This window comes from Benincasa hispida, chromosome 11, assembly GCF_027475165.1.
Source record: "Benincasa hispida cultivar pf3 chromosome 11, pf3_genome.v1.1, whole genome shotgun sequence".
NCBI lineage: Eukaryota > Viridiplantae > Streptophyta > Magnoliopsida > Cucurbitales > Cucurbitaceae > Benincasa > Benincasa hispida.
This window is the reverse complement of record NC_143488.1, coordinates 31,457,820-31,484,244: the sequence shown is the minus strand read 5'-3', so window position 1 is coordinate 31,484,244 and position 26,425 is coordinate 31,457,820. Positions and strand designations below refer to the sequence as shown.

Sequence of the window (26,425 nt, the reverse complement as noted above, 5' to 3'; positions counted from 1 at the left end):
AACTGAAAACTGGCCAAGCAAACATTTGTGCATAACTTAAAAACATAATATTTCTAGAACATAGCTGGTCTGATCCTCAGTTGAGAAAGAACCCTTTTATTCGATTCCCCAATCATAAACATGGACTTTACTTAAAACCTTTTTAAAACATATCATACCTGAAAACATAACTGAACTAAGTAAGGTTCAGAGAGGGAACCCTTTTGTCCAACTCTCCTTTTGCCATCACCTATTCATTGATCTTCATGTGAAGGAGAGACCCTTTTGCTCAACCCTCCATTTTAATCTTCTCTTGAGGGAGAGATCCTTTTGCTCAACCCTCTATCCTAAACCTTTATTCTTGACATACGTACACGTACAACCAATCTGGATCCTGACATCAAGGATCATAACTAAAATTAAGCTCAGATACTTTCTCCTAGTACTTCATTATTAAGCTATTCATTTATCATAAGAAAATACTTTCATAGAAAGACTTACTGAAAACATGGTGTCATAAATATAACATTCATAAGAACTTTGCACCTAACGTATGCTCATAAACATCAAAAGTTCATTAACTGAATTTGTACTTTAAATCTTTATAACCTAGCATGCGTTGAGCTCTTCATAACTTTTAAGTAAATTACTCCATTAACAAGCTTACTGAAGTCATGTATTAGCACATAACAACTAATGCATGCATCATATCACTTAGTACATCATTACTTTAAACATATGTTAGACATTCTCTTTTAAAACTAGTATGGATTGACATTCTTTCTAAACTTGGTTTGCTTCGAAAACTTGCTTTAGAATAAGCTAGCATGAGAATAACTTTAACTAAAGAAAATAAAATCTAAGTAAAACATTCAAAACATTTACAAAACGTTTATAGTCACTCACAACCTTGGTTAATCCTCCTAGGGTTGATAAGCTTCTCCTATTGGTGTCAACCTTTTGAACATAACAACATATTTTAGCTACTAGCTATGGCCTCCCTTTTGAGACTAACTTTCATACTTTAAACTCATAATATTTCTCATAAAATGACCTTACCTTCCAACATAAACCCTCTTAGGCGTTGAACACTTAGAATAACTTTAGAAATTAGGCTTGGCTAGGTAGCCACACTAATATCAACGCTTGCCCTTCCTTCGGCCTTCCTTGTCTTAGGCGCTTACTTGCTGGCCTTCCCTGGAGCGTCCATGAAATTTATGGTTGCCTAAAATGCCCAACACACAGCCCCAACACACACCAAAGCTTGCTTCAGGCCGTATGCATACGTTCAACCACAAACAGCTGCCTTGTTCAACTCAAGCAGCTGCCTGCTTATTCATAGAATTCCAAATTTAATTTACTCATTTAATAACTTATTTTCCAGAGCTTTTCTCAAGAAACTTCCTTCTACGAATTTCTTAGAAATGCCTTAAGGTGCTTATCTTAAAATTTGAGCTCAGAATTCTTCGTAGTTTGGCCAAAATTCTCAAAACTCTAGCACTGGCCCTAGATTACCCGAGAGCTTGACCTTCTTATACTTTCTTCAAATTTTCAACAAGTGTCTGGTGGTTTCTTCTTTCGGCAGCTCTCCACTATCAACTAGACTTCTTTAGCTTTTCATATGGTTTTGGAATCTCTTTAAATGCTCGAGTGGTTTGTTTAAAACAACTTTTTGAAGCAGCTTTCCCCTTTTGTACTTGAATCTGCCATCCATTCATCCTTAATAGGCTGCCACAACAACCACTTAGTGGGCTGATCTCACTAAACCGATCCAGCTGGCCTTCTTAAATGGTGCTTAAGGCTGATCGCTCATGCAAAACTTGATGCTCAATGGCCTACTCGATGGTAATTACTCAATGATACTCGATCGCATACTCGATGCACGATCCCTTCCTCGCTCACGCATTGCCTAAACTCAATGCTCGATCTCTCTTCTTCATTTATGCATATTCGATGCACGATCCTTTTCTTGCTCATGCATAGTTGTTACTCAATGCTCGCCTAGTATTTACTCGATGCTCGCCCACCATTTTCATGGCCAACACTTAGCCAAAATTTTCTTCTTACTAGGATAACTTAAAAACACCTGAAAGCCAAGTATCCAATACTTAAACATTTTCCTTCTTCATTTCCTTATCATTTACCAATTTTCCTACAATTCTGCATTAACTCAAATATTTAACCCCTCATTTTACTAATCTCAACAAATAATATATTTAAGTAGGGAAAGTTAGGGGTGTACATGGTCCGGGTTGGAAGAATTGTATGAACCAACCTAAAAATTTGGGTTGGCTAATAATGAACCCTATTAGTTCATTTTTGGAGGGTCAACCCAACCCAAAATTTTTGGGTTTGATTGGGTTGAGTCACCGGTTTTTTTTTTTTTTTAATTTTGACTTTTTTTCGTTACTTCCTTAATCCTTTTCTATTGAACAATTTGATTTTTGTGAACCTTCATATTTACAAAAGTAAACTAATTCTAGATATATTATATCGATTAATAAACATTTAATAATAAAAAACATGTAATCTATGTGAAATTTTAGCATTGACATTAAAATACAACCACCATAAATTCAGTATAAACTTCAAAAGAAACTTCCTCAAATAATTCAATTCAAATGTTCAAGTTCAAAGTCTCTACTCAGAGTTTAATAATAATCATTCCAAGTTCAATAAAAAATCCAAGTTTAATAATAATTATTGGCTCATTACATAAAATTCCAAATCATTAAAAAGCACCATGAGTATGAAGAATGACTTAAGTAAGTTTTCTTCCTCATCTTTGGTCTCTTCACTTCTCAATGCCTGGAAAAATTACAAATACATTAAACCAAGAGGATCATTTATAAGTAATAATAATATTTGATCTTATGGTAGTAAAACTTACCACTAAAATCATTATTATGCTCCAAATTCAATTCCTTATTTCAAAACAACAGAGGAGGATGGACTTTCTACAAAAAAAAATCATGCAAAATTAAATATATTAATTATTTGAGCATTAAACAGGTTAGATATGTACAATAAAAAATTCATTTAATTACTTGACTCAATATTTTCCCAAGTCTCCAACTTTTCAAGTTGTGGATGGAGATCTAGTAACACTAAGCCGACACGAATCCAATTTTGTGTACATATCAAGGCCTCCACTATTTTTGGATTCAAATAACTTTGAAAGGAATCAAGAATCCTCCCTACTAAACACAGATTCAGAAGTGACTGTAGAAATCGAAACTGTCAAAACATCTCGAACAATTTTTGATAAAATGGGATATTTGTAGCCATTCATTTTCCACCAATACAATATCTCAAAATCATCTTTATCTTCTATAACCTTGTCAGACAAATAAGAAGACAAATCATTCTCCACTTCCAAAGAACTTTCTTCTTCTCTCAACCTCTTAAAAGTTATCCACGATCATCTATATCTTCGTCCACCCCATGATCATCTTCATTTATATTGACAGTTTTTTATTGTTGAGAATCATTGGTACTATGACTACCTTGAAGTGAAGTGTTATGTGATTTGTAAAAGTCATATAGACGATACAAATATAATTTCACTCTCAACCATATCCTTAACCACATCATTGTCATAAACATTGGAAAGACAATAATTCAAATACTTTAATCTGTACCGAGGATCAATCACTATAGCCACAAACATCAATTTATTCATTTTTTCAAGCGAACCCCCAATACTTATCAAACTTGGTCTTCATATTTATAGCCATCATATTTAGAATAGAGTTGGTATTGTTGCTCCATTTGTTTAAAGCAAACTAAATTTTATTAATTTTCTTATAACTAAGTCACATATGAAGATCCACTTATCGTTGTGGTGGTATCATAATACCTCTTTAAAAACTTAATAAACACACCTACAGTCAACCAATCAGATGTACTTGGGGGCCCAATCTTTTATTTCCACGATCATCTTCCTCGAAGTAATCAATAAAATCTGAATCCTCTTTCTCCTCCTCTAAAGTTCTAAAAGCTTTCTCTAATTTAATTGTATGTTCAAGCATTAAATAAGTAGACTTTCACCTAGTTGCCACATCTAAACAAACAAGAGCCTTACACTGAATTTAATTGCATGTGCGCGAGGGCTGCCCTTCAGCCAAGGGTTTCTTCATTTTATTTGTTTTTTTAAGAAATATATATTATATATGTAATATGTTCGGGTCGGGTCGGGTCAACCCGACCCTAATACCTATAGACTCGAGACCTGACCTAAAAATAACATTTTTTATAACTTTTAACCCAACCCAACCCTAAAAAAATCTAACCCAACCCAACCCTTACGGTTTGGGTTGGGTAGTCTGGGTTGCTCAGGTTATTGAGTTTTTTGAACACCACTAGGGAAAGTAGGGTTCGGGTTTCACAATTACCTCCCCCTTAAGAAATTTTGTCCCCAAAATTTGTTCGAACCTATTCCGGTTTAAGGTTTTATAACCTTCTCTATTACTACGCTTCTGCTACGCCACTTTGATATTAACTTTCTTAACTTCACGGTTCCTTTAACTACACTCATCCTTTAGTTACTATCCTTCTGATGTTACTTACAGTGGCTATGATATTCTCTTACCATTACCACATACTCAACCATTGCAAAATAACATATTTCGTCTTACATACTTTCTAACATTAACAAAATACAAATGAACATGCTCGAAAGAGACAACAATATCAGGACTTATTAACATAAAGACAATCTACTCATTCAGAGTTACTTTACCTGTTACATTATCTGGCGGTTCCTCGAACTCCTGTTGAGTCACTGCATACATTCTGCCCTATTGTTGTAGTTGCCTTACACTTCCTTTCTGCTTGGCACCACTAGAACCTTCTCCTCTTACTTCAGTTTTGTTGGATTTTATATCCTAAAACTCACAGTTTGTAAAATTAAACATATTCTATTATCAATAAAAATGTTATTCAATATTTATTCAATAAAGTTATTATTGAATCTATTAATTGCATTCATAAAGCCTAAATCCAATAAACTAAGATCCATGGCTATTACATGAATACTTGAACTTTATGTAGAGACATAAAGATGGATCAAAGTTCGAGTAAATAGCCAAAATGGTCTATAGTACATAATTAAGATTAGGTACCTTATTTTGGTAACACTATCGGATGTAGCCTACTCTATAGCTATTACAAGTTATTGTAAAGATACTACAAACGAAGTGATCCAGATTCATTCATGCATTGACAAGAGGAGTGTGCGCATCCTATATAATGAGTTTGCATAAGATCAAACTAAGAAATAAGTCACTCTTAATATATAATGTCGTTTACTGTTTAAGACTGACTATTTCGCTTAGATGACCTAGGTAACTCGATCTTAATCTTGAGTTAATTATGAACTCCTGTCTATTCGAGATTATCCTTAGATTTGCATGGGTGAGAGTTGGCTTAACAGCGCTAGCTCAATAAGCCTCCCATTTCAAGGGTAAGACCGGGTAGATAACTGGGGACATAGGGTGCAAGACGGAATTCACGCCTACCCGATTTAGGGATAGGAGAAAGGTTGTTCTCTTTAGTATTATATCCAGATCTTGAACAAGGGGCCCACCCTCTCATTGGCCTAAGAGGGATCTGGTTTAGTGATTAGATCATAAACCAATTGTTCATTAGAGGATCAGTAAGAACTTAAGGAACAAGACGTAATATCGGGGGTAAAATAGAATATTGACCCAACCGTTATTATGAACAACTTGCGAAAGGTCGACTTACTGATTATGGTTAAATCATGTGGACATAAGTATATCTATAGTGAGAAGAGTGCAACTATCGAGCTATAGTGGTGTGACTCGATAGTTAACAAATATTGATTAATTCAGACTAAAGAGTTTTAGCCAATTAATCTTAATCGTTGGAGCTTATGATTTGTAGGTCCATAAGCTCCCTCTACTAGCTCGTAAAACATGAATACCTTGAATTAATAAATTGAGTGAATTTGGAATGATATCAATTTGAATTGTTCAAATTGAATTACGGTTTGAACTTGAATAAATTCAAAATCAAATTAGGGTTTGTTTAATTATATTCGATATAATTAACGTTTAATATATTGAAATTAAAAAAAATTGGAGAGTTTAGAATATTTAAATATTGATTTAAATATTAATTGCATGAATGAGATTCATGTTTAAAATTAGGTGTGTGATTAATTTGATATTAAATTAAATAATTAAAAATTAAATCAAATTCCAATTTTAAATTCAATTTAAGAAATTGGATTTTGATATTTTGCATTTGATTAATTATGAATTAATTAAATAATTTTTAATTAATTTTTTAATAATTAAATTTTGAAATAAAAAATTTGGAAAAATTGGAAAAATTGGATTAAGTAGGTTTGTCCCACAAACACCTCAAATAGGAGGTGTTCTTCCTACAAGCATATAAAAATCCCACTTCAATTATTGAAGCAGACATTGGCAATGAAGTTGATAAAGTTGCTTGCATATATTTAGTGATTAAAAACATTGAATGATAAAGAATAAGAGAATGATAGAGTTGGAGAAATTAGTTTAGTTCATGCTCTTCTCCCTCTCAAACCCATAAATACCTTCACCTAATTCACTCAAATTCGAGTTCCACCACTTCAAGGCTGAGAATAGTAGAGAAGATCTCTTGGTGGTTCACTGTTGATTTGGAGCTGAATTAACGTGAAGAGCAGCTTGGATAAGGGAGAATTCATCAAAGGTATGTGAATAGAAACCCTCTTGTGTTTTTATTGCAAAAGCATGCTTTTAGATCTCAAAGTAAATGTATTTGGAGTGCTAATTGATTCTGTTTGCTTTGTTGCATACTTGTATATTCCATCAAGTTTGTCTTGGTTGTTTAACAGTTTGAACTTCTCGAACTAATTAAGGATAGTTCCTCTTGATATGACCTGCCTTTCCACACTGGAAATAGACGTTTTTTCCACTGTAACATATTCCCAAATGATACTTCCCATAGTGAAGGGGTTTCCTAATTGTACTGGCTACAGACTCGCTAATACGATCTGTCCCAGTACAAAGTGAATCTCTTAAGAGTCGCCAATCCTCATAGGGTTGATAAGCTTCTCCTATTGAGGTATATGATACTTCATTTTATCCTCTTCACGTTTCTCCTTAAAATTCACACCGTGAGGTCTATACTTGGCCTCAAGGTGCCATGGGTGTCCCCCTATGGGTGGCATTTGTATAGATCAATATCAAGGTGAATGGAGAGAGCATTCATAGTAAGTGGGAGCGCGACGTGTGACAATACATCCCTCGATCTCTCTCATTAGGTTGAAGTAAAGTTTCATACATGGCCTCGTGGTATTGTGGGTGTCCCCCTAAAGGATGACATTTTTGCATGACACTTTATTCGATCTTCAGAAATGGATAGGGTTACTTTAGGATGACCCATTCGATTTTTTCCTACGGTTGGCTCATTGGGTCAGAACTCTAGAACCTAAAATGAGGGGTTACACTTACAAGAATTATTAAATAAGTTGACAAATTCTGAACCAAACAATGGTGAATGTTAGTTACAGTGACAAGGTGTTGCTTCTATCTAATAGATTGAGACTGTCTCATTTCAGTGAAAGAGCACTTAATCCCTACAGTGACTTTTGTCCTGCCTCACTAAAACATCATTGCAAAATAAATGTCACTTAGAGTACATTAGACTATTTTGCTAAAACTGATTGGTTGTCTTAGTGATTTAATGCAAACAAACTAATTATAAATAATTTGTATGTTTCAATAAATTTGTTTTCCATTAATATTTTGTTTAATGATATGTTTATAAGGAAACAAAATATGTTTTAGTGGTAAGGAGGGGCACAATGTATGATATTTAAGTATTGCGTGACACACTTTTTTATTTCTCTTTTTATTTTTAGTTTGGATTGTTTTTAAATATTAAAAATATTTATGTATTGATCTTATTCACCATATTCAATATATATTATTTTAAATTTTGAAAAATATATACAACATTTTAACTTTTAGTAAATTTTAATTTTGATGGTTTTAATTCTTCAAACAAATAAATATATTAATGAATTATTCACCATTATATTTATGTATTATTTTAATTTTGATTTTTAGTTTTTGAAAAATATATAAAATATTTTAATTTTCAGTACATTTAAAATAGATTTAGAAAGCTTAATTCAATTTTAATTTTTCTAGAAATATACCATTATTTTAGATCTATATAAAATTATTTTATGAAAATTGATTGAATGATTTTTAGCTTATATATTTAGGTGAATAATTCTATAAAAAATTATAATAATTTTGTAATTAGTATTACTTAATCTGGATATCATATATCCATTCACCTAAAATAGATTGATCTAAAAAATATTTAAAATATTTAAAAATTAACTGTTTTATAAGACAATGAAAAATTATTTTTGTGTCTAAATGAATTGAATCTTAAATTTGAAAGTCTGTAGTTATTGAATACATTAATTTTAAAAATGTCCACTCATGCCAACTAAATACAAATTTAAATTTAATGTTTAATATAACATTTAACTTTTAACATTATTGAATATGTAAGAGAGAGATTGGATGCAAAATTGATATTTTAAAAATTTATTAAACACATAAATTGAGAATTCAAAAACTTATTAGACATTTTCTAAAGTTAAGGACTATATAAATAAAAATCTAAACGATCATGGACTAAACTTCTAACTTTATATACATTTGTGCCTCTCTAATACGAAGTTCTAAATCCATCACTATTTCAAATCTCTAACTTCGAGGTTGATAATATAAATATCATACTTATTTTAACTTAAAAGTTAGTTTGAATTGATGCAATAATTAAATAAGTTTTAATTAATGTAATTTTAAAAAATTAAAAAATGTAAGAAAATTATTTTAAATAAAAATTACTGATAATATTTATAAATATAACAAAATATCACATATGTTTCTTTATTTTCTTTCCAAAATAAATATAATTAATCGGGATTGATATGTAGGTAACTACCTACTGCCTTGAGGTCGGGATTCAAACTCCGTGGCTGTTATTGTAGAAAAAAAAAAAGGAAAAAAAAAAACCCGAAAAGCCACCTCGCTTCCTCCTCTTCACGCACTGACGGTACCACGAACCTTCCGGCGACCCGTCCTCCTTCAGCAACTTCTTCCGACGCAAGGGGCGACACACACTCACGAAGCTGAAGCATTCGATTTGAGAGACGACGCGGGTTCCTTGCGTTCTCCGGCGACTGTGGCGCAGACCCACGGCGGCTCGAGGGCTCCAACGTCTGTTCCGTAACGTGGGACGACAGCTTTCGAACCCACGAACAGCGACGTGAGTTCCCCTGAAACTCTCAAAGAGGACGTATAGGAAGTGGAAAAGTGGCATCTAAAGCAGAGGCCAATGTTTGGATCTAGGTTTTCCATTTTCGGAACCGGTGCTTCTGCTGATAAGGTCGAGAATTCGGCGAAGAGCGAGGTTTTTCCTGGCCTGAAACTTCGTTCTGATAAAGATGTGTATAGGCCTGGCGATCCGGTTGTTGTTACTATTGAAATTTGCTCCTCTGTCGCTCAATTTGACTGCTCTCTTTTGATCGAACGACTTAGTTTTGAGATTATTGGGCTCCAGAAGTTGGACGCTCAGTGGTTTAGCACTCAGAAGCCAATCCCTGGATCCAAACAACGGAGAGGTTCCAAGTCCCTTCTATATGATACTGTTCTCAACCGTTGCCTTCTCCTTGTGTCCTGTGTGATTGTTATTCGTGGCAATTTGTTATCAGCTTTTATTCCGTTCCCTTTTGTAAAGTTGTTCAGTAAACTCTCTATCTGACTGAGAGACATTTCATCCAAAGGCAATTTTCCTTTTTGGAGAAATGAAAGGAAATCAGTACTTGTCATTTTGTAGAATTTGAATGGTTCTGCAAAGTTTACTTATTGATTTATTGTTTTTAAAGATTGCATCGGCTTTCCTAGCTGATGTAGTTCAATTTCGTGTCTTTTGGTCTTGCCAGGTGAACATGTGTTCATGGACTGCTCGGTACAATCAATAGTTTCAAATCAGATAATATCTTCGGGGGCTACAAAGTCATGTAAGCCCATGTGTTCTATGCACAATATTTCCGTATCCTAGTTGTTGATATGCATGTCATTCACTTGGATATTACTTATTTCATATTCTGCGACTGCCGTTCCCTTAGTTTAAGTCATAGAGTCTGAATTTAAAGGAGTTTTTAAGGAGTAACTGCTTTCTACCTATATTATTGATTGGAAACTTAATTTTCAAGAAGAGGTTCAGCCTCTTAAATATACAATCAATGAAGGAAGAAGAAGATGAAGGAAAATCTAACTTATTAAGGGAGTGTTTGGCCAAGGAGTTGAGAAGTAGAGTAAGGAAGTAAGAGTTTGTGAACTCCATTCCTTGTTTGGCTCAAGGAGTTTGGGGGTCCTACTACTAAAAAACATCAATTCTATATCATATCAACTTCTGACCCCAGGAGTTCACAACTTTCTAGACTTCATAACTCCTTACTCCTCACTATTCCACTCCTCACCTTAAACACCCCCTAAAGTGTCATGTAAAGAAATAGATTACAATACCTAATGCAAACAAATGCTAAAAAAAGTCAACCATGAAAGATGATACGTACAAAAGTGAGTAATCATGTGCAAAGTGAAAACATAGATTCTGTCTTAACAAGCCCTCTCAAACATTTGCGAGGGAGAGAATTGAATCCTGAATTTGTCATGAAGCAATAGAAAATAATGAGGAGGTAACACTTTAGTTAGTCAATCAACAAATTAAAAGAGAGAGTGAACGTGTTGGATAACGAGCTTATGGGAACTTGATTGGAATGAAAGCAACATCGATTTCGATATGCTTGATTGAAAAACTGAATTGCGAGCAAGGGAAACAACGGAAATGTTATTACACCATGTAGTTGAGGGAGAAGAGAGGTTGACATGAAAATCATGAAGAAGAGCTTGAACCCACAACAATTCACAAACAACATCAGAGAGAGTACGCTACTGTGTTTCAGTTATAGGGTGTGGAACGACTTTTTGCTTTTTGGAAGTCCATGACATTAGAGAGAAACTAAGAAAGACAATAGCCTCCTACTGACTTGCGACATCAGGAAAAGATGCCCAATCTACATCAGAAAGCTTGAAAGATAGAGGACAAAAGTATGTGAAGGGAGAGCCCTTTGAAGAGTATTGTAAATAACGAAGGACACATTTGAGAGTACCCTAATGTAGAAGAGTGGGTTGTTGATTAAATTGCTTCAATTTGTTGATAGTAAAAACAATCTTTAGGCAAGTGAAAAACAATCTTTGGGCGAATGTGTTGCATATATTGTAGAGATCCAAGAGTGTTACGACAGAATTGAGGATCAACTGTCGACTCACCATTACATGATAGAGTTGTTTATCAGTCATCTTAGTATAGGCTTGAGATGTTGCAAATTTAATCGAGTAAGTCTTGGATGTACTTGTTTGAGAGAAAATAAGGCCATTGTTCGTGAATTGTGCTTGAATGCCTAAGAAGTAGTGGAGCCAACCAAGATCTTTAATAGCAAAAGCCTTATGTAACTGCAAGATTAAGGCATCAAGAAGAGCCCAAGAGGAACCCGTTAAGATGATATCATCAACATATATGAGCAAAAAAAAAAAAAAAAAAGCTGTTAGAAGCCTGATGCATAAATAAGGACATATCCCCCTTAGATTGAATGAATTTGCCACGAAATAAGTAAGATTTCAATTCTTATTATCAATTATGAGGGGCTTGTTTGAGTCCATAAATAGCCTTACGAAGATGACAAACATAATGAAGATACTTGGGATGCATTTGTCCCTAAGTTTGGGATATATACACTTCCTTCGGGCTCCGTGAGAGTGCTATGAAGGAACACGTTACTAATGTTGAGTTGCCGAATAGGCCAGTGCCAAGTAAGAGTGAATGGGATGTTTAAAGAATGTTTTGAACACATTGTACGTTATCATGTTTCTCTGTGGGCTTCAAATTCGAATGCTTCTTGTAACTATTCTATATGCGTTATTTGTATAGTGGGAGTCCCTTTTTATAGAGGGTTCTCCTCCTTTCTGTAGGCTAGTTTTTGTTGCCCAAATTCTTTCATTTTTCCCCAATAAAAGTGGCTTTTTCAATTAAAAAAAGTGAGAGCTAAAGCGAGAAAAACCTAATTGAAGATGGCTTGATGACAGGACTATGGGTTTCACCGTAGTCAATACTCGTGGTCTGAAGATAGCCTTTAGCCACAAGACAGGCTTTAAAATGTTGAATATGGCCATCCACATCCTGCTTGATGTTGTAAGTGTCTACCACATGTTGAGAGGCAATCAAAGGGACTAAATCCCAAATGTGATCGAGTTGGAAGGCATGAACACATATTTCTCCGTTTGAAAATCTAAATTTTGTTGTTGAAAGGGCCTCAAACAAGGGTAACAAGTTGTGCCAAAGGATCTGAGTTGGCGAAAAAGCTTATGATCATGTTGATTGGGACTTTTCTGGATAAGGTGATGTAGAAGAAAAGCTTTGGGTATAAATGGAGGACGTGGATGTGGGGATGCTTTAGAAATGTGAACTATTCTATCCTCATCAATGGAGCCCCTAAGAGTCGATCAGGCTTCTAGACGGTTAAGACAGGAGTACCTTTTGTCTCCTTTCTTGTTCTTAATCATCGTGGATGTTTTAAGCTGACTCATTTTAAAAGGGATGGAAGGAAACAATATTGAACTCTTTTAGAGTTAGCATGAATGAGATTACCCTCTCGCATCTCCAGTTTGCTGATGATACGATGTTGTTTTGTTCTGAGAATGAAGATTCTTTCTCAATCCTTAACCATACGGTGGGCTTTTTTTAGGACATGTCGGGGCTTAGAATCAATAGGAGCAAGTGCCAAATTTTGGGCATTAATTGTGATCAGGATAAACTTTGGAGATGGGTGGAGGTGATTGGTTGTGAGGTTGGCTCCTTTCCTACATCCTACCCCGGGCCCTCGCTGGGAGGCAACCCGGGGGCCACATCTTCTTGGGGCCCTATTTTTGATAAGGTTCGTAAGGCCTTATGAAAGAGAGGTTTTTTCGCCAAAGCTGGCAGGCTAACTTTGATCAAATCGGTGCTTGGTGGTATTCCTGTGTATTATCTCTTGCTTTTTTGGGCTCCTAGTATGGTTTGCTAGAGCCTTGAGAAGTTTACGAGAGATTTTCTATGGAAAGGGGTGGGTGAAGGGAAGGGTTCTCATTTGGTTAGTTGGGAGGTTGTTGGGCACCTTGTTAACCAAGGAGGATTGGAGGTTGGTAATTTAAGGTGTCGTAACAAACTTTGTTGGATAAGTGGCTTTGGCATTTTGCCCATGAGCCCGAATCCTCGTGGCATAGGACCATCGTGAGTAAGCATGGTAACCATCCTTTTGATTGGATGGCTAAAGGGGTTAAAAGCACACACCAAAATCCTTGGGAAGATATTTCTCTTGTGCGTCCTTCTTTTTCTCATTTGGTCCATTGTATAGTGGGGGATGACAAGAATACATATTTCTGGGAAGATCAGTGGGTGGGGGATAGTCCCCCATGCTCTGTTTTTCCCCATCTTTATCATTTGTCCTCCTCCAAAAGTCGCTCAGTCTCAAACTTCTTGGTTAGGGATGGTAACTCTGTGTCTTTTTCTTTCGAGTTCTGTTGCCATTTGTCTAATAGGAAAACGATGGAGGTTGCCTCTCTTCTTTCACTATTAGAGGAGTGTAATTTTAGGGTTGGGAGGAGGGATATTCGTGTTTGGAGTCCTAATCTGAGTGAAGTCTTTTCTTGCAAGTATTTCTTCAAGTTGTTGTTGGATCCATCCCTTGTTTGGGAGTCGGTTTTTGATGTGATTTGGAGGATTAAGATTCTTAAGAAAGTTAGGTTCTTTACTTCGCAAGTTTTGCTTGGTCGGGTGAACACCTTAGATAGACTTGCTAGGAAGATGACCTCATTAACAGCGTCCCTGCTGTATTCTTTGTCAAAAGGTGGAGGAAGATTTAGAGCATATCCTCTGGGATTGCCCATATGCGAGGGAAGTGTGGAGTTGTTTTTTGCAGGAATTTAATGTTTGGATTGTTGGCCGGCGGCACCTTCGTGTGATGATGGGAGTTCCTCCTCCACCCGCCTTTCAGAGAGAGGTTGGTATTTGTGGTTTGCTAGGGTGTGTGCTATTTTATGGGATATTTGGGAGGAGAAGAACAATCGATTGTTTAGAGGTAGGGATAGGGGTCTTGGTGAGGTTTGATCTTTTGTGAGGTTTTATGTGTCACTTTGGGCTTCGGTATCAAAGCTTTTTTGTAATTATTCCTTCGGTACATCTTACTTAGTTGGAACCCCTTCCTTTAGAGGTTTTTTTTTTTGTATGGCCTTATATTCTTTAATTTTTTCTCAATGAAAGTTGTCGATTTCATAGAAAAAAAAAGAATGCTGCAAGGACTTTGATCGTGAATCATGGGTGAAGGCATTTGAGATAAGTGGCAGTATGGAAGGCATTCCATCAATAATGCAAAAGCATATAAGCTGGAGCCAAAAGAGCAAGACCAATTTCAACTATGTGTAGGCGTTTTCTTTCTACATGACCATTTACATGACATTTGAATAGCAATTTCTTTATCCTTGGCAAATTGAATAATTGGTTTAAACTCCCTTCCTCCATCACATCATTTGAGAGTTTTGATGGTAGAACTATATAAGTTTTCCACCAAGGTTTTGAATTGTTGAAAGATGGTGGGAGCTTTGTTCTTTGAAAAAGGGTCCTTTTGAACAGTTGACTGGTTGAGGACCACCAACATTGTGGCATGTGAAAGAGTAAAAGGGATGTTTGTAGAATGTGTTCAAATCACATGGTCACCACCTATTTAAGATTTAATCCTAAATCGGTGACGACCAAATATAATAGAACGAGACAATGGTTCCATGAGATTAGTTGAGGTGTGCATCATAAAAAATTCCCTTTGCCATATACGTCTTTAGTTCCCAAAGTGTTTTCTTGCCACTCCTTTTTCCATTGTTTGGTGAACCCCTCTCCTTTTTCCTAGAAAGGTGATTTTGAAGAAGGCTAAATTCTTTGTAGTAGGCCCTCATAAAAAAGTTAACACCTTGGATTGGGTTTTAAGGAAGACGCCTTGCCTGGTAGGGCCGCAATATGGTATCCTCTCTAGAGGTGTGGTGTGAGTCGTGCAACCAAGGGTCTTAATCACCTTTTGTGGACCTGTGATTATGTTTTTGCAGTTTGGACTTGCTTCGTTGAGGCATTTTGTTTTCACATAGCCTAGCCTTATGGTATTTTGAGCATTAGTCTCTTTTCATTTTATCAATGAAAAGCCTTGTTGCCTTAGAAAAAAAAACATAGCCTAGCCTTATGGATGTAGTTCCATGGTTGTGGAACTCCTCCTTTAATCACCCTTTTGTGAAAAGGGACAATATTTGTGGCTCCATGGGGTTTGTGTGGTTTGGTTCGAGAGGAAACAATAAACCCTTTAGACGGGTTGATATGCTTAGTGACAATGTGCATTTTCTTGCTAATTTCATGTTTCTATTTAGGCTTTGTTTTTTTTTTTTTGAAATGGAAACAAACTTTTCATTGATATAATGAAAAGAGCAATAGCTCAAGGTACAAATAAAAGCCATGTACAATGAGACATATAAATCAAAAGTAGGATCAACAGGCGCACCAGGCCATCTCAACTAGGTTAATACAACCGTAGCGCCTTCATTATATCCACATCAAGTAATATTCAAATCAAATAATAGATTTCTTTGGCTAGTAGTATTTGGATTGTGAGCACCATAAGGAGGCAAGAAGTCGAGCTGACCCAAATCTGTCTGTCCAGTTTAAGGCTTTGCTGTGGAAGATTCTTTGGTTGCATTTGAACCAAAGTTCTGATAGCATAGCTTTAATAGATTTCTTTGGCTAGTAGTAAGTCGTGCTGACCCAAATCTGTCTGTCCAGTCTAAGCTTTGCTGCGGAAGATTCTTTGGTTGCATTTGAACCAAAGTTCTGATAACATAGCTTTAATTGCATTTGGCCATAATATTTGAGCCTTGGGTCATGAGGGGCCTCTTATCACTTGGGAGGCATTATCACAAAATTAATGACCAAAGGCCCATACCACATTAAAGTATGAAAAAATCTTCCACCAGCAATTTCTAGAGAAGGGACAATCAAAAAACAAATGTTGAAGATCTTCACTGCTTGCTAAACAAAAGGGACAGATTGTTGGGGATAAGTAATGATCCTGGAGCTTATGCTGAAGAGTGACCGAGCAGTTGAGGGACCCAAATATCATAACCCAGATCAAGATGCTAACCCTTTTGAGACTTTTGGATTTCCATAAAGCTTTGAACAAATCCTTTTCCAGTGGAGCTGAGGCTGCTTCAGGTGCTTTGACAGATTTAACAGTGTGGTTACCAGTTGAATCCAATGACCAGAGCTTATTATCAGGAAGCTGCGATGGTTTTTTGCCTTCCAAAGCACACAACAGTTGCTGGAATTCTGTTATTTCCTTTTCCTTTAGCTGTCGGTGAAAATATAAATTCCAGGATGAAGGTGGTTAAGGATTTTTGTAATCATCCTGTGGGTCTTATCATGATTGTAGCACCTTTTACTTAGTTTGACTCTTTTTTCTGGGTAATTTTTTATGTCCTTTGAATACTTTCCTTTGTTCTCAATGAAATCCTGGTTATTTGTAATTGTAGAAAAAGATATAAACACAAATCTAGAAATAAAGAGCAAGTGTGGGACTTAATTGCTTTTTTGGTCTCCGTTTGGAACTCTTTGGTGATCTTTTTGTAACAATATATATGTTTTATTTATTTAAAGGCAACTGGTGGAATTTTAGTAATCCCCTTCGTTTGGGTTTGTTCCTCATCATCTTTGTTTTTCTTCTCTCTCTCTCTCTATATATGTATACTCTGATGAAAGTTTCTTTTGTTTCCAATCAAACAAAACTGTGAGTGATGATGTCTTATATATGGTTTGTTTCCCAAGATTGGTATGTAATATGGTGTATTGTTGTCATTCCTGAGTCTGTTTATGTTTAGACTTAGTTCTTTGGAAGCTTTTCTGTTTAGCTTTGATGCTTCGAGAGCCTCCCCCTCCTTTTTGGGATAGACTTGAGAAAAAAATTCCAAATAGGGATGGATTTAGAAGGTGAAATCCACCACCAATGGAGCTCATGAAAAAGCTCTTTCATAGGAATGATCTAAAAACAAAGCCACCTGACACAAGTTGTCTTATATTAAGGTCTCATTTGTCTTTCTCTGCTTTAATTTACTATTCTGGTTATGTATGGCAATTCTGAAAATGTTCAGTGTTATTACAGATGTCGTTCGATCAATGCTTCCTACCTGCATACCACCATCTTACAAGGGTGCCACTATTCGTTATATGTATTATGTTAAAAGTACATTACTAGGACGATGGCTATCACAGGAAAATGGTCGATCTCATAAAGAGTCGCTGAGGGATCAAATAGAAATGGTTTGTGTACATAACTTGTTTCAAAGACGAGTTAACATTCATTATTTGATTTGATGTGAATAACACTAGGTGAACTGCAGCTGAATTTGTTTTTGACTTTGGTTTTTCTTTTCGGAGAACAATGCTCTTTCCAGTCCTACTTACTGTTATTACACTCATTTTTGTGGTGCTTTCTCACATTCCATTCATGCCTGAATCCCTGTAACCAATTAACTGTTTATCCAATTATATGCTCATTGAATAGGTACTTCGTTTCAAGAACAATAAACATACCTTCTTAATTTATTTTTATTACAATGCCTTACTTGTCAGCGGTAATGGATGTCTTTTCTATTCCTCCATCATACGATTATTTACGTTCTTTTTGTTTTGTGGATTGCATTTTCAGATCTTATATGTGTAAAGATAGTTGTTTTAATGAATTTATCAATTATAGACAATAAATCATCATATGGATTTATGATTGGACTAGAGAATTGGAGGACAGTACCTGACCTTTTCCTTTCTATGCATGTTTTCTGTATTTCTGGTTAAGATATTATCTAACTTCTTGTTATCTATGTAGGAAACTCGGGTTCCATTACAAGTGTGGGTCACCCAGAAAACCAATGGAATGCTAATGGAAGAAGGTCAAAATGGTCAAAATGACGGTGATTTTCTTCTCTCGGTTTGTTGTAGTTGTGAAAGTTGCATATCTCACTGCATCTGAAGAACTTGGTTTCTGGAATTACATGCACACCTATCCACACATTAGCAAACACGCATGTTGCCTACATAGTTACTATTCCCATATTTTGATATATATCAATTGGAGCGCTTTTCTAAATCTCCTTTGGTGTAGGAGGTCATCTTTTCTTCACCGTCATTATTTATTTGCTCTTCTTTGAAGTTTCTCATCCAAAATAAAAGAAAGAAGTATCATTTTACTCTTTTTATCGAGATCTATAACTCACTAGAATTAATTGAATTTTCTTTTGAAGATCATTATGTTAAGACCCTAGGTCGATCTCTTTCCTGTCCACAAATCAACACCAAAGAAACAACAAATAGAAAAGAAAGAAAACAGAGAGAACATAGAAGAAACACTGGTTCAATATTACAAGATTCCCTGTTGGCAGAAGCACCAAAGGTATGGGAAATTTAATGATTTTATAGACCAAGCCAAACTTTTGGAGGTCCCTTTGTGTAATGGCAAATTTATTTGGTCCCGGGAAGGTGTTTCAGTTTCAAGATCTCTATTAGACTGTTTTTTCATCTCTAAAGCTTGGGATGAGGAGTTTGAAAGCTCTAGAGTCAATAGACAAGTTTGTACTTTCTCTGATCATTATCCAATCTTAATAGAAGCTAGCTCATTCAGCTGGGGCCGTCCCCTTTTAGATTCTGCAACAGCTGGCTACTCAACAAGGAATGTGTCAAAATCATCGGGACAACTTGGTCGAGTTGTGTTGTTGATGGCTGGGCCGGCTTTGCCCTTAATCAAAAGTTGAGAAAAGTAAAATCAGTAGTCAAGGCTTGACACTCCAAATTTCAAAAAGATCAAAGGAAAGAAGAAGTGCTGTTAAAAGAAATTGAAAAATGGGATGCTCTTGCTGAAAGTTCTACTCTCTAATAGTGAAAATGCTATTCGATCCTCTCTGAAAGCTGAATTAATGTCACTTTATAGGCTGGAGGAAGTTAATCTAATTCAGAAAAGTAAGTTGAACTAGCTCAAATTGGGAGATGAAAATACGAGCTTCTTTCATAGATTTTTAGTAGCAAAGAAGAGAAGAAACTTCATCACTGAACTAGTAGATGATCAAGGAGTGCCAACTAGATCTTTTAGAGAAATTGAAAGCCTAATCCTGAATTTTTATGGTAGCATCTTTCTTAAATGCCTGGGGAGGAGACACAAACCCTTGAATTTAGATTGGCCTTGTATCAATTCTAACCAGAATCTGAAGTTACAAGCTAAGTTCTCAGACTCAGAAATCAGATCAGCCATAAAAAACCCTGGGAAATGTAAAGCCCCTGGCCCTGACGGTTTCACTATTGAGTTTTTGTTGAAATTTTGGAACCTGATTAAGTCAAGTTTCCACTCCACTTTTGAGGAATTCTACAAGAATGGAAGATTAAATGGTTGTTTAAAAGAAAACTTCATTTGTTTAATTCAAAAGAAGGAAGTAGCAGTTGCGGTCAAAGATTTCAGGCCAATCACTTTAACTACTGTGACTTATAAGGTCATTGAAAAGGTGCTGGCCAAGAGACTAAAATTGATGATGCCAAATATCATTGCTCCTTCCCAAAGTGCATTCATTGAAGGAAGGCAGATTCTGGATCCTATTCTTATAGCTAATGAAGCGTGGAAGAGTATCGAGCTAAAAAGAAGAAGGGGTGGATCCTCAAGCTAGACATGGAGAAGGCCTATGACCGTGTTGACTGGGATTTCTTAGAAAAAATGTTGAGAAACAAGAATTTCAGCCAGAAATGGATAGAGTGGATAATGGGGTGTGTAAAAAATCCAATGTTTTAGTCTTCATCAATGGTAGACCAAGGGGAAGAGTGGTTGCTACAAGAGGAATAAGGCAAGGTGATCCTCTCTCACCTTTTCTTTTCCTTCTGGTTAGTGAAGTATTGAGCGCCTTGGTGAACAAGGTCATTCAATCCGGTCTTGTTGAAGGCTTCGAGGTTGGAAAAGAAAGGTTCATGTTTCCATACTTCAGTTTGCGGATGACACTTTATTATTTTGCAAACATGACAACACCATGCTTGCTAAACTCAAGCAAACAGTGGAGTTTTTTGAATGGTGCTCAGGTCAGAAAGTGAATTGGGAAAAATTAGCCCTTTATGGTATCAATGTGGATGAAAGCGAGCTGCTAATCACAGCTGCATCACTGAATTGCAAGGCTGACCATTTTCCTTTTTCCTACCTAGGTTTGCCTTTAGGTGGGTATCCGAAAAAATTGTCCTTTTGGCAACAGGTGTTGGATAAATTTCAAGCTAAACTGGATAAATGGAAAAGATTCAACCTTTCAAGAGGAGGTAGAGTTACTTTATGCAATTCAGTCTTTTCAAATCTCCCAACTCATTACATGTCAATCTTTCTTGTCCTTGAAGGAGTTATCTCAAAAATGGAGAGGATACTAAGGAACTTCTTTTGGAAGGGCCATAATGGTAGCAAGTTAAATCACTTGGTGAAGTGGGCTTCGGTGCAAAACCTTTAGCTGAAGGAGGCCTCGGTCTGAGTGGCTTCAAGGCAAAGAACTTAGCCCTACTAGCTAAATGGGGGTGGAGATACTTTGATGAGGAGGACTCCTTCTGGGGTAAAGTAGTCAGAAGCATTCATGGTAAAGATTCTTTTAATTGGCACATGGCAGGCAAAGGTGGTAGGAGTTTGAGAAGCCTTTGGGTTAGTATCTCAAAATCTTGGCTGAAAGTTGAGTCATTGGCCACGTTCAAGTTAGGAAATGGCAGCCGGATTGCGTTTTGGCTAGACCCTTGGGAAGGAGTGACTCCCTTTAATATCTTGTTTCCAAGTCTTTTCAGAATCACCATTTTCCAAAAGGATCCGTAGTTGACCATTGGGACAGCCTTTTGGCCTCATGGTCAATCTCATTGTGCCGATTACTTAAAGTTGATGAGGTGCTTGAATTTTAAGAGTTGCTTGGGAAAATTGCAGCAAGGAGAATGTTAGATGCATTCGACAAAAGGGTGTGGTCTATATCAACCATGGGCAGTTTCACGGTCAACTCTCTCAAAAACCACCTTTCCCCCCTCCTCCCCTTTGGATAAATCTCTCTTCTCGGCCCTTTGGAAGACGAATAGCCCTCGAAGGGTTAGCATCCTTATTTGGATAATGCTTTTTGGCCAGCTGAATGTTGCTTTTGTTTTACAAAGCAAATTGCCCTCTAATTACCTCTCCCCTTCTATTTGCTCGTTGTGCCTTCATTTTGGCAAAGATCCTCTCCACCTTTTCTTTCTGTGCTCATACTCAGCTTGGTGTTGGGAGAATTTACTGTCCATTTTCAATCTATCATGGGTAATGAGCAACGAATTTCGGGGAAATGTGCAACAACTTTTAGTTGGAACAAGCTTTAAGAACTCCATCCGTTTACTTTGGCTTAATGCGGTTAAAGCTCTATTGGCAGATTTATGGTTTGAGAGAAACTAGAGGGTGTTTAATGATAAATCTCTTGGGTGCAAAGATCGTCTTGAATCTGCCCGTCGTCTTGCTTCTTCTTGGTGCACCCTTTTCAAACACTTTAATAGCTACAGTATTATGGATTTCAACCTCAACTGGAGAGCTTTTATCTCCCCTCCTATTTGTGGATCTTAGCTTCATCAGCGGCTGTTTTCTCTTGTTTTTTCAGCTTTGTTTTTTCTTTTGTTCCATTTTCTTTATAGTTCTTTCTCTTTCCGGCCACTGTTTGGGCTTGCTATGCTATTTGTTTTATGTTTGGATTCTTCCCAACCTTAGTCAATGGTTCTCTATTCTTGGAAATGACGAGGGCGCTAAGGGGGTGTCAACCTAGTTGAGATGCCCGGGTGCGCTAGCTGATCCTTAAGTCTATGCTTTTTGCTCATTGTATAATCCTCTTGTACTTTGAGCTTTAGCTCACAATTCTTTTAATATAAAGAATTGTTTCCTTTTCAAAAAAAAAAAAACACTGGTTCAATGGTATTTCATTACTCAGAAAGGATTTCCAAAGAGAAAACAACACTATTAATCTACAACAAACAACATAACAAAAACAAAAAGAAGTGAGGCCCAACAGAAATTCGAGAGAGCTGGGAATACTCTCCATAAAAGCTTCTCAGCTCTTATTTATCTCCACAGAATTTTCATACCATTCCTTGGCCTCAGAGTGCCCTATTTAACAGTTGAGAGTGGTTCCGTTTCTTAACCGAATTCACCTCCCACTAACTTCTCTGAAAACGGTTTCTCTCCTCCAGCTTCATTTGTAACAAATTCCTCTTGTATATTCCCCCTTTTGCCCCTCCTTTTGTAAGTGTAAATTATTGGGGGTTTAACAATACTGCCCCTTTCGAAGTGCACCTTGTCCTCAAGGTGAAACGTTGGGAATTGTTGTCTCATGGCAGGGGCTGATTCCCAAGTAGCCTCACTCTCTGCCATATTCTTCCATTTAACCAACCACTCTTGAATGGCTAACTCACCATTCCAACGTATTCCTAACACCAATTCAGGATTAACTTGTAGTTCAAATTCTTTAGATAATATAGGAGGTTTTGCACCTGTTGTGCTTGTCCGAGCTTCTTCTTGAGTTAAGATACATGAAACACATTGTGGATAGAAGCTTCCGGTGGCAGGTCTAATCGGTAGGCTACCTCCCCAATCTTCTCACTTATTTGGTAAGGTCCATAGAACCTAGGAGATAACTTCTCACTTCTTTTCTGGCCAAGGATCTTTGACGATAGGGCCTAAGTTTAAGGAAAACTTCATCCCCAACTGCAAATTGCAGCTCTCTTCGATGTGAGTCAGCGTGTTTCTTCATCCGATTCTGAGCTACTACCAAGTTCTCTTTAAGGGCGTTCAATGCCAAATCCCTTTCTTTCAGCTGCTGTTCCACAGTGTAGTTCGATGTTTTTTTTATCCCTATAACAGATTAAGGGTGGGGGAGGCCTACCATAAATTGCTTGGAAAGGTGTGGTCTGAATTGAGACATGAAATCTGGTATTGTACCAGAGTTCTGCCCATGCTAACCATTTATTCTAACGAGTTGGCTGTTCGTTGCAAAAGGATCTCAAACAGGTCTCAAGGCATCAGTTGACTCTCTCGGTTTGACCATCCGTTTGAGGATGGAATGCGGTGCTTCTTCTCAGCTGAGTTCCCATGGTAGTGAACATCTCTCTCTAGAAATTACTTAAGCAAATCTTGTCTCGATCAGTCGTAATGGATTTGGGTATGCCATGGTGTTTGACCACCTCTTGGACAAAAGCCTCTGCCACTTGTTTAGCTGAGAAGGGGTGTTTAAGAGGAATGAAATGCCCATATTTACTTAGATGATCAACAACCACCAATATGGTGTCATAACCTCCTGCTCTTGGCAACCCTTCTATGAAGTCCATGGTCCATTCTTCAATTATCAGATCTGGACTGGGGAGTGGTTGAAGCAAAAAGTTGAATCTTTATTTCATTAATCAACGACCAACACATTTTAAAAAAATGCTCTCCCCTCTCTCCTCCTTTTCTTCCTTCCCCCGCGCCCCCCCTTTCGACCACCCCACCGGAGCTCATCATGCCTTCCTTAGCCTTCCCTCCCTTTGACCGCCTCTCCCACCCCTCTCCTTCTGCCCTCCTTCCAGCTCCTTCCCTTTCCCCTGACCTCCTTTCTTACCCTGTTTCAGCTCTGTTTTCCAGCCTTGGCTTTTAACTCTTGCCGCATCAAACCACGCCGGTGACATTAGTTCAACAGTCAGCCCCAGACCCCATGGAGGTGAAGAGTTGCAAAATAGGTGTTCATTTCTTCTGTATGTGGAAAGTGAGCAACGGGTTTTTTATAGAAGACATGAAAATAGGACAAAAAGTTCTTTTCTCACCACTAATGGCGCAATGGCTAGAGGGTAGCTGGAAGAGATTGCTATATGGTCCATCTTTTGAATTTTTCCTCCTTAAAGAAAGGGTTGATCAGTGTGTCATTCGCTATCCAAATTCCGGGAAACAGGGGTTGGTTCATAGAATGTGCGGTCTGGCCCTCAACAGGCGGAAAGAAAAACATTCACATCCCTTTTGGGGATGGCACCTCCGGCTGGCAAGAGTTCAATGATATGGTCAGCGGCTGCCTCAAGAATTCCTCAACAAACTCGTGTTCTTTTGAGAATACATCCCCCCTTCAAATGTAGACAAGCCACCATTGAGTACCCCTCTTCAGCCACAGATTTCCTCAAGGAACCCGAGCTCCCCTGTCTCCCCTGTTTCGGTGGTCAAAAAACAGAATAGGCAGCATCAATAGGTTATCAAGCATGCTGATGTGCTCCAACCTGACTTCTCTAACCTATGGATTGTCTCACGTCTATTTGAATTCGATAATTGGCTTCATATTTTTAAAACACTCAAAGACCACTTCCAATCTAATGTTATTATCAATCCTTTATTTGCAGAAAATACTCCGGTAACAATGGAACGAGAATCCTTGGATGAATTGGTTAATATCTCAGGCAAGTGGCAGAAATTCGGCTCCTTCCACCTGAAATTCGAAAGATGGAACAACTCCATCCATGGCAGACCAGCTTATGTCAGGGGTTACGGGGGTTGGATCTCTATCAAGAACTTACCCCTTGATTACTGGTGCAAGCAAACCTTCGAGGCGATTGGGAAATACTTTGGTGGATTAGAAAGCATAGCAATGGAAATACTTAATTTGATCAAGGTCTTAGATGCCATAATTAAAGTAAAGGAGAATCTTTGTGGTTTTGTCCCAGCAACAATAGAAGTTTCAAATGAAAAAAGAGGCTCCATCTACTTGAATTTCGGTGATATTTCGACATCCAACCCTCCTAGCAAGGTCAAGGGTGATTTATTTGAATCTGACTTTACAAATCCCATTGATCTAATTCGACTAAATGAAGTTAAATGTGCTGAAGGCATTTATTGTGATCCATTAAATTCAAAATTCAACTTCCTCTTTTCCTCCAACCGTAACATTAAGTCCTCTAGAAGTCCAGGAGTCTTTGTGGATAATAATGAAAGCAGGAAGAGAGAGTTTAAATTCAAAGCCAAGAAGTCAAGAGGCCGTTCATCCTTTGAGTCGCCCCCCCGATCCTGCCTCAGCCCTCAGCCTTTTGGTCTTCTCGAGCTGCTATCTTCAGAGCCGTCTGCAGAGGAAAATGATTTAAAAAAGATAGAGGGTCGTGACCCTTCAACTTCCCCTAAAAAAGGCACCAAAAATGATTTAATAATTTTAAAAAAAAGATAGAGGGCCGTGACCCTTCGACTTCTCCTCACAAAGGCGCCAAAATTGATTTGGAAAAAAATCAGTAATATCGGTCCGATTCTTCCTCCTCAGAAAGTCGGTTTGTCTCCAACCAATTTTGAGAAGTTTGTTGCTCAAGTTTCTCTCACGAAGAAGCCGGAGGCCTCGGTCTCTAACCCATTCTCCCACAAACGGCTCCAAAAGCTGAAAAGGAATAAGCCATTAAAGCCTTTCACTTCTGCAAAAACGAAGTCGTTTGGGCTGCGGCCTTTTCCCAGACATTTCATCAGAAAGCACACGTCCTTTTAAAACCCATGGTCAGCCATCTCCAACCCGGATATTCTTGAAGTAAGTTGTGCTAACACCTCCAAGCTAATCCTCAAACTTTGAGGCCAGATAGGGAGATTTCTATCCTACCTTCTCTACACTGCACCCGAAGTGGTAAATCCTCTCCAGATAGATAAATTCTCAGCCGTAACAAGTTTATTTTTCCTTCTCCATTCTCCCAAGATTCAGATGATGACTTATTGGCTAGTGTGAGCAGTGAGGAGCCGGACATTAATGATGTTGAAGATAAAAAAGAACTCGAAGACTATCAAGAAGGCATGGATTTCTTCCTGAGTCGGCTCTTCCTTCTCCCGGACGAACCTACATTGGTTAGTGAAAGCATTTTCCCCACCCCCCCCTCTAAATTTGTCAGTTGTCCCATAGACCCTATAATCCATCATAAAAGAGTGTGAATTCATCTTGGCCTGATCAAAGGGGAAGTGCTTAAGAATCCTCGGTGGTCCTTAATGAAGATTGTTACTTGGAACACAAGAGGCTTAGAGGATTCCTCGAAAAGATTGCTTCTAAAAAGATTTCTGAAAAAAGTCAATCTGGATATCGTCCTTATTCAAGAAACAAAAAAAGACAGAATTGAGGGCTCCTTTATCAAAAGCCTTTGGAGCTCAAAAGAGGTAGGTTGGGCCTTGGTGGAAGCAAAAGGAAAATCGGGAGGCTTAATAACAATGTGGGATGAGAGCAAAATTCTA

The 26,425-nt window shown here is 37.4% G+C and overlaps 1 protein-coding gene across 1 annotated transcript in view; it reads left to right on the top strand.

The window, feature by feature from the left end:
• Nucleotides 1–8,964: 8,964 nt before the first annotated feature.
• Nucleotides 8,965–26,425, top strand: part of LOC120091119 (immunoglobulin) — a 62,021-nt gene continuing 44,560 nt past the window's right edge. The window contains exons 1-4 of the mRNA XM_039048970.2: nucleotides 8,965–9,661; nucleotides 9,983–10,060; nucleotides 17,327–17,484; nucleotides 18,050–18,134. Coding sequence (XP_038904898.1) covers nucleotides 9,376–9,661; nucleotides 9,983–10,060; nucleotides 17,327–17,484; nucleotides 18,050–18,134 — 607 coding nt within the window. The 5' untranslated portion in view covers nucleotides 8,965–9,375. The remainder of the gene's footprint in view (nucleotides 9,662–9,982; nucleotides 10,061–17,326; nucleotides 17,485–18,049; nucleotides 18,135–26,425) is intronic.